The sequence below is a fragment of the Onthophagus taurus genome, chromosome 3, assembly GCF_036711975.1.
Source record: "Onthophagus taurus isolate NC chromosome 3, IU_Otau_3.0, whole genome shotgun sequence".
In the NCBI taxonomy this organism is placed as follows: domain Eukaryota; kingdom Metazoa; phylum Arthropoda; class Insecta; order Coleoptera; family Scarabaeidae; genus Onthophagus; species Onthophagus taurus.
In genome coordinates this window covers 30019741-30033593 of record NC_091968.1, presented here as the reverse complement: position 1 = coordinate 30033593, position 13853 = coordinate 30019741, and the positions used below count along the sequence as shown (strand labels likewise).

General features: G+C 37.5%; 1 protein-coding gene across 30 annotated transcripts in view; it reads right to left on the bottom strand.

The window, feature by feature from the left end:
- LOC111418609 (calcium-activated potassium channel slo) overlaps positions 1-13853 on the bottom strand; it is a 73290-nt gene that overhangs the window by 51919 nt on the left and 7518 nt on the right. For 14 of the 30 annotated variants that reach the window (XM_023051195.2, XM_023051180.2, XM_023051179.2 and 11 more), the window contains exons 2-7: positions 11101-11162; positions 10900-10996; positions 10733-10844; positions 10521-10672; positions 10292-10459; positions 2760-2851 (exon numbers count right to left, since the gene is read on the bottom strand). In XM_023051195.2, coding sequence (XP_022906963.2) covers positions 2760-2851; positions 10292-10459; positions 10521-10672; positions 10733-10844; positions 10900-10996; positions 11101-11162 — 683 coding nt within the window. Of the gene's footprint in view, positions 1-2759; positions 2852-4172; positions 4265-9495; positions 9588-10291; positions 10460-10520; positions 10673-10732; positions 10845-10899; positions 10997-11100; positions 11163-13853 lie in introns of all 30 variants that reach the window. The other 16 variants (XM_023051184.2, XM_023051183.2, XM_023051188.2 and 13 more) reach the window with 2 other exon arrangements.

The window sequence follows — 13853 nt, the reverse complement described above, 5'->3', positions numbered from 1 at the left end:
GCACTGTATACGACGGACTTGGAGGATAGATTGGGGAAGGGGCAAATGGGAGGGTTGGTGGTGGGAGGTAGAAAGGTGCATATGTTAGCATACGCGGATCAAGGTTTATATATAAGAGGTTGTCTAGGTTCGTACGCAATCATACTGCGCATTACGTCACATGTGGAAAATAATACCGCCAAGCAATTCAAATTAAACAAAGGCATGGAGCACCACATGACCATGAGGTTGCGTGCTCAATCCGTGATCGCTTACGTCACGAAACACTCCTGCTCTTGCCCCTCGCCCACAAACTAAAATCAAAGTATTGCAGCATAGGAACTTAGACAACCTTTAATATATAAACCTTGTACGCGGATGACATCGTGGTCATGGCGAGAGAAGCGGCGGAGATGAAAGATATGATAAAGACATTGGAAAGATATTTTAGGGGGAAAGGGCTGGAAGTGAATGTGGGGAAGACAAGGATGATGAAGTTTTGTAAGGGTGGGAGAAAAAGAACAGAAAACTGGAGATGGGAGGGAAAAGAAATCGAGGAGGTTAGGGAGTATACTTACTTGGGTTATGTGTTCAGGGAGGACAACAGGGAGGGGTCGCATGTGATAGATATGACAAAAAAGGCGAATAAGGTGATGGGACAAGTATGGGGTTGGGGGAAGAGAGTTTTTGGAAGGAATGTGGCAGCGAGGACGCTTATGTTTGAAGGCCTGGTTAGCAGTGTGATGATGTATGGAGCAGAGGTATGGGGATGGAGAGAGCAGGCAATGCTGGAGGACGTGTAAGCTAGATACTGGAGATGGGTGCTTGGGGTGGCGAGAGACACACCGGGGTATATAGTGAGGGAAGAGGTAAAGGTGGATAAGGTCAGAGTGGAGGCGGGCAGGAGAGCAGTGAAATATGAAGAAAGAATAGAAGGGAGGCCAAACTGCGGGATCTTGGGGGAGTGTTGGAGGGAAATTAGAGAGGGAAAGATCAGATATGGGAAAGGAGACAGAGACAACTATTATAGACGAGCGGGCTACTCGGTAACTGAGATAAATAGTAGACGAAGGGTGGGTAGGGAGATGTGGAGGGAGTTGAGAGATAGGGATCGAGATGTGCAGAGACAGGAAAGAAGGACACAAATAAAAGAGGGGAGGTATAACGAAAGGTACAGGGACATAATAACGGAGCCTAGATACTTGTTATTGGAAGGAGATGAGGAAGGGAAGAAGTTGGTGGCTAGGTTCCGTTGTGGAAACGAGGAGAGAGCTAACAGATACTGGATGGCCGATGAGGAGAGGTGGTGTAGGCTATGCAGGGAGGAATGGGAAACGTTGGAACATATGTTGAATGGGTGCAGTGAGTTGAGGGAGGAGGAGTTGGACAGAGGGCAGATCTTAGGAGAGGGGGGAGAGGGAAAACGATGGATTAGAATGGTTGTGGGGGTAAGGATACAAAGGGAAGGATGAGGGTATGGAAATGGCGGAAGAGGGTAAAGGGTGAAAATAATATACTAATAATATATATATTAGAATGTATTAGGGGGATAAAAATTGTAAATATTAAAAACAATAAAATGCTTATTATTATCATTAACTAAAATTGTTAAATATTTTAATTTCAAAGGTTATTTTTAACCGAAATAGGTCAAGTTTGGTATCGAATTAAAGAAATGTTCATTACAACACGAATATATTCGATGGAAATCGATTTTTATCGATTAATCAATCATTTTTAGTTAATTATTAATTAATTAAAATCACGATTAATTGGGTTATTTCTAATAAAATCAAATAGAAAATTAAATTCCGATTAATTTGATACTAAACTCGGTTATAATCGCGTTAAAAACAATAAAGTTGCGATTTTTTAATTAATTATCCGCCCTTCAATTGTTCTTAAGATCTTATTAATCTTATTTTCTTAAGATATTTTTAACTGAAATAGGTCGAGTTTGGTATCAAATGAAAGGATTTTTCATAAAATTTAATAATTTGTAATAAAAAAAGTGAAAATAATTACGTTGAAACCAATAATTAGAGATATCTAGTCTACGAAAAAAATTGTGCGTTAAACGGTCAATTCAATGAAAAAGCTAATCGGGAAAGTTAATTTCATTTAATAATTGGGTTAAAAAAAACGTGAAAAATTGTGCCTACATTCACAGCCTGGCCACGAACTGTTTTTTTTATATTTTTTCGTCGGAGTGGGTCATGCTAAAGAACATGCAACCACCCTTTTAAATAAATCTAGCACGATTATTATTATTTTTGAAATTATGATCGAGTATTTGTTTTTATAACAAATTGTTTTTAAGAAAAATCAAATAAAAATATCAAACGATCTAACAGAGACACATGTAGAGTAATTATTAAGGAAGAATATAGGGAGTAAAAGTATTTTATAATATAAAAACACCAAAACACGAAAACAAGAACAACAAACATGTATATAGATGAAGAACAATTTTTTTAATAAAAATTTGTTTTAATCTAAAAAAAAAGATTTATATAGACTTTTTTTGGTGAGGTATTTCTCGATTATTCACAAAGCGTGCAGGAAACATTTAAGAAACAATAATAAACATGGATATGAAGTTAAAACAAAAATTTAAAAAATAATAAAAATGTTCTAAGTCAAAATCGCATTTAAATGAATTTTACAAAAAAATTCTTTTCTTTATTTCGGGTTTGGACTGAATTTTCATAAAATTCATTAAAATCGATTCATAAATTGTGTTCATATATATAGATCACTTTTTTTGGTTAAGTTCTCACCTACGGCCACGTTCATTCTTCAAAGTTCCCCCATATTTGGGTCTAGTTCCAATCAAATCTATGATTTCAGGAATACAACTTGCAAAAATCGCCTAAACGTCGAAGAATAAAGATTCAGAGATAATTTTTAGGATCAAAAGAATCAATTTTTCTGTTTAGCATTTTTATCTTCGAATTTTTCAACTCAAAACATCATTAAAAATAATTAAAAAAAAATAATCCCAACAAAAAATGAATCTAAATTCTTAATTTTTATATTTTAATGATTTCTTTAAAAAAAATTTAAAAAAAAGCAAGGGATATTAACAGATACAAAGTGGAGGATTTTTTTGGAATCGAAAGGATTTTTTTTGTAATGTAAAAATTTTAATTAAAAAAAATCACGATTTCTAAAATTTTGGTACAAATTAGAGGAGCCTAATAACGTTACTAAGATTATAATAATCGCGATGATTAATATTTCAATTTTTTATTCTTAAACTTACCTTTATAATTTAAAAAAAATTATCGAAATGATTTAAAGAAAAATTTTAATCCTGCACAAAAATTAACTCAACGATTTAAAAAAATCGATGAGAAATCACGTTGAACGTTTATCGTTCGTGGCGGAAACAGGCTGTGCAGGCTTTCTTCAAAGTGCTACTAAAGATATTCTACGTTTCAAAAAATAAATTGGTTAATACCAGGGCTAAAACCAAAGATATTGTATTATAATAAAAAAGATTACAGAAATTATTATATTAAGCATACAATATCCTCAGTTAATAATCTAAATATATTTCTTTTAGTACCAAGGCTCAATAAGATTCAAAAATCAAAAATAATAAGGAAACATTCTGTTCGCTAAATGAGGAAGCTTTAAATTTGAATAAAGAAGCGCTCAGAATGTGATTTTCGCAATTTTTATTTCAAAATAACCAAGAAAAAAAAATTAAAATAATACTTTTTGCTAGCCATGCTGTTTTTTTTTGATTTCGACTCGCCTAAATTTATTCAAAATAAGATAAAAAAATAAAAAATCTCATTTCTCAGTTTGCTAATTACAAAAATATCTTAACTAATTTTTTAGTTACACAGATATTTTTGTATGTTCCTCAAATAAAAAAGTATTCTATTACAGCAAAATAAAAAAACTTTGTACTACAAGGTGTTCCGAACGAGAAGAAACAAAAAAAAAGTTTAAGAGTAGTCAAAGATTCCATTTAATTTAAATAATTAGCTGAGGAAGCTAAGACTTAACATATTAAAGCGTATTAAATAAGGTGTATAAAGTGTTAAGTGTTAAAATGTTACTGTCAAATATAAAAAAAACGGGGAAAATTCACTAAAAATTAAAAAACTATGTAATATTTTTTAAAGGGAAAATTTGTTTTGCTTATAACATTTTATTTTAATATTCTTTTTAATTTGTACCTTCGTCTAACATCTTTGCTGTATTTTCCTCCGTACTTTGGTCGATTTGCCGCCAGCTCTGTGATTTCCGGAATCCAACTCGCAAATACAGCCTAACAATAACGCAATAAGATAACAGGCGATATCAGGCTCCTCAAATAGCACCATTTTTTTTTGTTAAAAATCCAAGAACAAATATAATAATCAAAAAAAAATCCCGAAGATGTCACGTTTTATATTTATATCTTGAAGAGTAAACTTAATCCCAAATCTTTGCAATTTTATTTCTTAAAATTTTTAAAATTAGTTATTAAAAAAACTTCAAATTCTCTAAAAGAAAGTGTAAAAAGTTGGGGTTGTGTTAAAAATTCCATCATCTTAGTTTTAATATTCATATTTTTAGATTTAATTTAATTTAATTAAAACTAAGAATTAAGAACGATAAAAAAGATGCGCTACTTAGACACAAAATAGGTGATTATTATCCAAAAATTATAAAAAAAAAACAATAACAAGAAAATAATGATAATATTAGTGCAACTCTACTTTGAACAAGATTACAAGCACATTCATCATGAGTTCAATAAAATATAATTTAAATACATATTGGAGTAATTTCAACTAACACGGATTTCTTATATCTTTGACGTCACACCACGCCCCTCCACAACTACCAAATCTCCTTGACGCATGCGCGCTAACTATTAGTTTAAAGTGGGGGAATCACGATGGTTTCCGAATAAGAAACGTCGAATGTAAGACTAGGTATTGTAGAAGAATCGTTCTTCTTACTTTCTGCAAGAAGCTTTTTTTGTGGATGTAGCAACTTCTAACGTATTCTCCCAAAATACAGGTGCCTATTATGTATGGAATATAAACTGATCGGCAAAAAAAACCGGCCACTATAAATTTTCCACAACTTCAAAGCTGGCTTTCTCGCGAACCGCGCATTCGATTTTGATGGATAGGTTGATTCTTCTGTAATAATCCTGCGATAGAAATTTTCGTTCAGATTTTAATTATAGCATATACGGGGTGAGAAAAATGAGTAAGACTTTTATTCTCGAAATTTGTAACACCCTGCGGGGTGCAGTTACTACAGCAGAGGGTATTACCTGGAATCAAACAGTAGCCCAATCTTTTCTGAGCATTTTCTTTTTTTATTCACTCTATTATCTCTGTTACTAACGAAGATGCAGTATTTTAAAGCGATCGCCTGTGAAAACAAGATGAGTGACAATAGTAGCTGATCCGTTTTATTGTTCTAAGCAATCGTAGAACGGCAGCTGTAGAGGCCGCTGTGATGTCAGTGAGAGAACCATTCGCTGAAAACTTGCTAGAACTGGTCTGGCTGCAAGAAGGCTGCCAAAGGGCCGAGGCTGCTTCCTAGATATCGACGTGCACGTCTTCAATCTGCGCGCTTACATGTGAATTGGGAGATCGAGCAATGGAAGAATGAGTACTGCAATGGAGGTCTTTTTTACGGGTGAGTAGTGGTTTTGTCTACTATCACCCGATAGTCAGAAACGAATATGAAGACGTTGAAATGAAAGATTTATTTTATTTACCATGACCGAACCTCCATGGCAAGGTACTCTTTCCGAAATTGTGCAGGTCGCAAACCTTTCATTACGACGTCTCCACACTCGTTTTCGATCATCAGGTGACCGGAGACAAAATCGGGACTCGTCAGTGAAGAGCACCTTACCACAGTATAAAGTAAAGCAGTAGTCTCACTTCGTGTCGGCACGTTTGACGTCGTGTCCGTAGATTTTTTACTGCGCATCCGCTGCGCGCATCATTGAAATAAATGTTGCAACAAACTTTTATGTCGATGATAAAGATCACGTACTCATAAGGTAGCAAACGTAGTATGAATGCGCGCAGCGTGTGCGCTGTAGCAAATCTGAGGACGCCATATAAGGCAAGTGAGACTACTGATTTACTTTATACTGTGACCTTACCCCATTTCCATTTCCATTTCGTATGTAGGTGTCCAAATTGAAGAAGTGCTCGCCGATATCTCTGGAACAGCCACTGTCTTTCGGCAGGTCTTCTTGCAGTTAGATCACTTTCAGCAAGTTTTCGACGAATGGTTCTTTCACTTACGTCAACCCCACGCACCATTTGAAGGCGATGCCGACTTTCTACAGCAGTCTACGATTCCTCAGAGTGTTTAGCACAATAAATCGATCATCAACTGCTGTTGTCACTCGTCTTCTACCGGAACCTTGCCGCCTAGTAAAATTTCCTGTTTCGACGTATGGGCAACGTACCGCTGACTTTTGCCATCTTCAATTAAACTAATAATACCCGCAACATCAGTTATTGACAACGGCATCATTGACAACTGTTAATTTACTATTCGAAACAACTGACATACGCTACCTAGCGCGCCACCTTATTTTGTATGCTTATTTGTCTTGTTTTCACAGGCGTTCGCTTTAAAACACTGCATCTTCGTTAGTAACAGAGATAATAGAGTGAATAAAAAAACAAAATGTTCAGAAGAGATTGAGCTACCGTTTGATTCCAGTTAACACCCTCTGCTATAGCATCTGCACCCCACAGGGTATTAAAAATTTCGAGAAAAAATGCTTTTCTCATTCTTACACCCCGTATATGCTCAAATTAATATCCGAATAAAAATTTCTATCGCAGGATTATTACGGAAGAATCAACCTTTCGATCAAAAAAGGAATCATCAAAATCGAATGAGTGGTTCGCGAGAAACCCATCTTTGAAATTGTGGCAAAATTTAAGTTTTTTTTGCCGGTCAGTTTAGTATACAGTGAATTTTGCACTTAAGATGCAATATATAAAAATATATAGAAACCAGAGCGTACCGACTTACTTCGTTCCACATAAAATGCAACATGTCTGAATGATTCTAGTTCCAGGTCCTGTGTTAGTTCTAGTGATAGTGCTAGTGTAAAACTAGAACTAACACTAAACCGAGAATAAAATCATTCGAGTTTAGCCGTCTTAAAAGACGTGCGGCTACATTACATTACATTACATAGAATACATATCGGGTAGGCGGACCAACCAACCTTGCACCGCGACCCTAAGGATCTATTGTACCCCGATAGATATCGTTATCAAATTTCACCGTGCAGTCCAATGCTCTTAACGAACATTAATACCTTGCTCGGCGAAAGGTCATTCAGATCTTTTGAGGAGATAAACTGCGACCCAAAAATCGAGAATCTGATACGGTTAACGGCAGGGAAAAAAACATGCTCAACCGTCTCTGCTTCCTCCGCACATAGTCGGCATTCAACATCGTCGGCTAAACCCAACAAGTTGAGGTGTGCTTTTAATCGGCAGTGCCCAGTAAAAACACCCATTAGAACTTTTATGCTACTACGGGCAAGTCCTAAAATATTCCCGGGTTTGACAGTGGCGATGTTAATAAACACCTTAGCATGTCTCATTCCAGGAGAACTGGTCCACAGTAGGCGAAGTCTCTCTTCAGCCCACAGTCCAATCCTATATTTGGCCATCGCAAATGATACACCAACTGCTGGTTCCGGTCCCACAAACGCTTCAGCGCTGCCATCTCGTGCTAGCTTATCTGCCGCTTCATTGCCAGCAACCCCAGAGTGACCCGGGACCCAGATCAGAGAGACTCTGTTATCACAACTCAGTGTGTTTAATGTTCTCTTACAATCATTAACCAGAGCCGACACCGTTTTCACGGCTTGCAACGCCTGGAGAGCGGCTTGACTGTCTGAGAAAATTCGTACTGTCATGTTCTTCACCCCTCTTTCAAGAAGGATTTTAGCACCCATGTCAATAGCAAATACTTCCGCCTGGAATACAGTACAGTACGTACCTAGTCTGTAGGCTTGCTTAATTCGAGGTGTCTGGCAGTATACTCCTGCTCCTACCCCTTCAGGCGTTTTTGATCTATCTGTGTACAAGCAAATGTCTGCCCGAACCAGAGAATTTTCATTTTCGATCCAGGACTGCCGCTCAGGCAGTACAATCTGGTATCGAGCGTTAATCACTGATAGTGATACCGCCAAATCTGACGGCATTGATAGCACAGTATCAGTGCTTATAATGTCTTCCGCAGCCCATTGGTAGGACATGTCGGAACAGTTTTGAGCATATTGCTTAAATCTGTAAATGGTTGTTCTAGCCCCTTTCTCTATATGCAAATGCAGAGGAGATAGGCCAAGCAGAACCTCCATTGCTAGAGTTGGCGTTGTGCCTATCGCACCAGAGATTGCCAATCCAGCTACTCGTTGAATTCGTGAAAATTTACTGATAACTGAAGTCTGTCGGACTTTCCTATACCAGGCTGCTGCTCCGTATGTGATCATAGGTCTAACCACAGTCACATAGAGCCAGTACAGTTTTTCAGGGGTAAAACCCCAATTTTTTCCACAAAGACTACGACAAGTCCACAAAGATAGTCTAGCTTTGTGCAAAACTCCCTGCAAATATCCATTCCATGACAGGGTTTTGTCTAGGATTACTCCTAGATATTTGACTTCGATATTCGTATCTAGGGTCACCTGGAGGACTTTAGATATCCTGACGTGCGGCTAAATCCGAATGTTTTTAATTCTCGGTCTAGTGTTAGTTCCAATTTTACACTAGCACTATCACTAGAACTAACACAAGACCTAGAAGTAGAATCATTCGGGTTTAGCCGTCTTAACACACGTGCGGCTAAATCCGAATGTTTCTGAAGATGGCAGAATCACTCAATCGATCTTATTTAACCACCAAACACTATTTTGTTGAAGTAAAACCTAATATTTTATTAAAATTTTATTTTATTGAACACACTATTATTAATTTTTATTTAATTAAATGTATAGATGAAGGTGTAAATATAAATGCTTCTAAATAACGAAAAGAAAGTGTTGTGGCTTGGCTGAAACGTCCTAAAAAACGCCTTTGACGTACTTTAACTTTTTAGATTGGCATGCAAAATCGTCCTTCCTCTTTTGCATTGATTAATTTTTGTTTTTTCTACGTTTAGTTAGTAGTTTTAGTTGCTTCAAGTGTAACTTTGTGTACAATTCTTTTATTATAAAATTATTTTTTATAAATAAAATCCCGCCGATTGCTCAAAATTATCATCAATACTTAACACCAACCACTTCCAAAGTTATTATTAGCTGAAAATCGACTTCCGATACTCGGTGAATTATTAAAAGGAAAACGAGAATTGGACGGTGTGTATTGATTTCTTTTATATATTTTTTTTGTAACAAAATAAGTCACGCGAATTTCATTTTTATTCCAATATAATAATTTTGAGCAATTATTATTTTTAACAAAGAACCTTTTGTAAATGAAATCTTTTTTGTATCAAAAAATATACCTTTTTCCGTGTTCCCTTTTATATTCACCGCAATATTTGGATCTAGTTCCTACGAGATCTATGATTTCTGGAATACTACTAGCAAATATTGCCTGGAAAATAACGTATAATCTATGCATGTAAATGTTTTTTTTTCTACAAACAAAACAACCAAGTGTGATTTGTTTAAAGCGTGCACTTTAATAAAATAAACGTGTAGGAAGCACAAAAAAGGTTTGAAGAAGTAAGCAACAATTTAGGTATTATTCTTTGTTAAGATTTTTCTTTTTTCGTTAAATAAGCTAAAAGCGAAAACTAACGTAACGTTTAATTATTTAAAGAATAGATTTAAAGTAAAGATTATAGTACAGAAAAGCCTGCAGTGCGCATAAAATCGTAATAACATGCTATATTATTTTTTTAATAACAATATTTTTTCTTATCTCAATTCTGTTATTCACAAGAGTGTATCAATATTTTTTTTAAGTTCACGAAGGATGTTAAGTAGAGGATAAAGATTTAAAAGAAATAAAATCAGGATTAAATCTATCTAGGAAATTTATCTCAATTTTCTTTAATTTTTTTAAACTTAACTCAAAGAAATAATTAAAAAAACTAAGCATGAAGCAGGCAAAAATGTTGTTTTAAGAAAATTTTTTTCTTAATTCTTTTTGTAACATTTACTCATCAAGAAGATGATGTATACGAAGATATAGAGTAAAAAGTAAATAATAAATATAGAAAGAAGTGTTTTTACTCAAAACAAAAATAGAAAAAAATTAAATTAAAAAGTAATAAGTAGAAAAAAATCACTTACCAATCCGACGAGTAAGAAAAACACCAAAAATGTTCTTCCTAACACGGTGTGACAATAAACGTCTCCATATCCCACGGTGGACATGGTAACGATTAAGAAATAAACGCACGTCCAATACGGTAAAGGTTGTGGATTGTCAAAATCAAGGGGATCCCCGGAATTCTCCAACTTAAATAATCGCAATAAATCGTGACAATTCTATATTTTTAAATTTATTTTGTATTCTTACCAAATGAATAATTCCTGCTGCTGTTAACCAAACTGAGATAAAAATCGATACTAACTGAGCGAGTCGAATGGAGCTGGAAGTCTTGAGAATGTTTAAATATTGTAGGATATCCGGAACGGTCATTAAACGTAAAGCACGTAAAAATCTTAAACCTGAACAACACAAAAAAATGAATTAACTTAATTGATTCTTGTATCAACAAGCTTTTTTACCTATCCACGTGCGATCTAAATAAATCGATACAAAGGACGGTGGTATCGTGAAGTAATCTACGAAGGAATACATCTCCAGCATAAACCATAATTTATCACTAGCGGCTATAAACTAAAAACAATCTTAATGAATTAACACCTTATTTCTTTTTAATTAACTAACTTACTCTTATAAAAAAATATACCATAAAAAATATGTTGAAGGCAAGGTCGATCTGCTGCGTTATGTTGTTGCTCCATTTTTGGCAGCGCTCCACACCGTCACTGGAAAGAAAAAAAAATAAATAAATCGGTCGTCACATAGAGCGCATCGCCAAAAAATTTAATTACAACTTCAAATTACCATCTACACAAGTAATTATACTCACTTGGACGCGTCTATAAAGTATATTACTAGAGATGCGATACTGAGTATGAACACCAAAACAACCTGAAATTTAAATTAAATATATATATTCTTAATGTTTTTAAAGGAATTTCAAATTTCAGTAAAACCTCGGTATAACGGATTAATACGCCGAAGGGAGTGTCCGATATAGCCAAAAGTCCGTTATATGAATAACCACTAAAACAAGAACTAACAGCACTTAGCTACTTATAGATCTAGTGTTAGTTCTAGTTTTAGTTCAATGAAAATATACTCAAAATATAATTCACACTGTCACTAGAACTATCACTCGAGCTAGAACTAGAATCATTCGGGTTTTGCCGTGCGTCTCTCAAGACGGCTAAACCCGAATGTATTATTAAGAGTTTATTGTATACAGTAATTGTTTACAATTCTTTACATTATTCAAATATTACTTTCACTCTCTACCCTCTTCCTCCATTTCCACGCCCTCGGCTCCTCGGCCCAATCATCCCCTCACCCATCCCTTTGTCTCCTCACCCCCATTAGCATTCTCATCCATCGTTTCCCCTCTCCCCCCTCTCCTAAGATCTGCCTTCGGTCCATCTCCTCCTCCCTCAACTTACTGCACCCATTCAGCATGTGTTCTAACGTTTCCCATTCCTCCCTGCACAGCCTACACCACCTCTCCTCATCGGCCATCCAGTATTTGTTGGCTCTCTCCTCGTTTCCACAACGGAACCTAGCCACCAACTTTTTCCCTTCCTCATCTCTTTCCAATAACAAGTATCTAGGCAGCCCCTCCGTAATTATGTCCCTGTATCTTTCGTTATACCTTCCCTCTTTTATTTGTGTCCTTCTTTCCTGTCTCTGCACATCTCGGTCCCTGTCTCTCAACTCCCTCCACATCTCCCTACCCACCCTTCGTCTACTATTTATCTCCGTTACCGAGTAGCCCGCTCGTCTATAATAGTTGTCTCTGTGTCCTTTCCCATATCTGACCTTTCCCTCTCTAATTTCCCTCCAACATTCCCCCATTATCCCGCAGCTTGGCCTCCCTTCTATTCTTTCTTCATATTTCACTGCCCTCCTGCCCGCCTCCACCCTGACCTTATCCACCTTTACCTCTTCCCTCACTATATACCCCGGTGTTTCTCTCGCCACCCCAAGCACCCATCTCCAATATCTAGCCTGCACGTCCTCCAGCGGTCCCTGCTCCCTCCATCCCCATACCTCTGCCCCATACATCATCACACTGCTAACCAGACCTTCAAACATAATCTTCCTCGCTGCCACATTCCTTCCAAAGACTCTCTTCCCCCAACCCCATACTTGTCCCATCACCTTATTCGCCTTTTTTTCCATAGCTATCACATGCGACCCCTCCCTGTTATCCTCCCTAAACACATACCCCAAGTAAGTATACTCCCTAACCTCCTCGATCTCCTTTCCCTCCCATCTCCAGTTTTCTGTTCTTTTTCTCCCACCCTTACAAAACTTCATCATCCTTGTCTTCCCCACATTTACTTCCAGCCCCTTCTCCCTAAAATATCTTTCCAATGTCTTTATCATCTCCTTCATCTCCACCGCTTCTCTCGCCATGACCACGATGTCATCCGCGTATGCTAACATATGCACCTTTCTACCTCCCACCACCAATCCTCCCATCTGCCTCTTCCCCAATCTTTCCTCCAGGTCTGCCGTATACAGTGCAAACAGACTTGGGCTCAGCGGACATCCCTGCCTCAGTCCCTTCGTCGTCCAGAACACGTCGCTCAGCTTATCTCCCACTTTTATCCTAGCCATCGTCTCCATGTATATTTCCTTCACTCTCGCAATTAGGTGTTCCGTTATCCCCCTCCTCCCCATCTCCCCCCACAACTTCCCCCTATCCACCTTATCAAAAGCCGCCTTCAAATCTATAAACAGGGCGTACAATTTCCCTCCCTTCTTATCCAGCTCTCTATCTGCCAAATGCTTCAACACATACACGTTGTCGATTGCTCCCCTTCCCTTCCGAAAGCCTGCCTGCCCATCCGGCAAAATTCCCCCCAACTCCATCTCCTCCTCCAATCTTCCCAGCAGTATCTTCGTGTATACCTTGTATGCCGAGTCTAGTAGGTTAATTCCCCTGTAGCTCCCTACACTTCCCTTATTACCCTTTTTATATACTGGGCAAATTACCCCCACTTTCCATCCCTCCGGAATCCCACCCCCTCTCCATACGATATTCATCCCCTCCAACAACTTCACTCGCACCACCCTTGATGCTTCCAACCATGCTTCGTTATGTATCCCATCTTCACCTGGCGCCTTTCCCTTCTTCAATCTCCTAAGCACCGCCTCCATCTCCTCTCCCCCATCTCCCTCATATCCTCCCAACCCCGTTAGCCTCGTTTCAACCCCTCCCAATAATCCCATAAAGTAACTCTTCCATTCTGTCATGTGTATTTCGCTGGTTATCGTCTCCCTACCCTTCTTTCCTTTTTTCAGATACCTCCAGACCTCCCCTTCCCTTGTTATCCCCCTAATCTCTGCCGCCTCCTTCTCCCTCAATTCTGTTTTCTTTCTACTGCATAACTCTCTGTATTCTCTCCTGGCTTCCCTATATCTTCGTCTTCTTGCACTCGCCATCATACCAGTCGTTCCTCCCCACTTTGTCCCCCCATCGCTAAACCCGAATGTTTCTAGTTCTAGGTCTAGTGTTAGTTCTAGTTTTACACCAGCACTGTTACTATGTACAACTCTAGTTCTAGTTTTAGTTCAATAGTA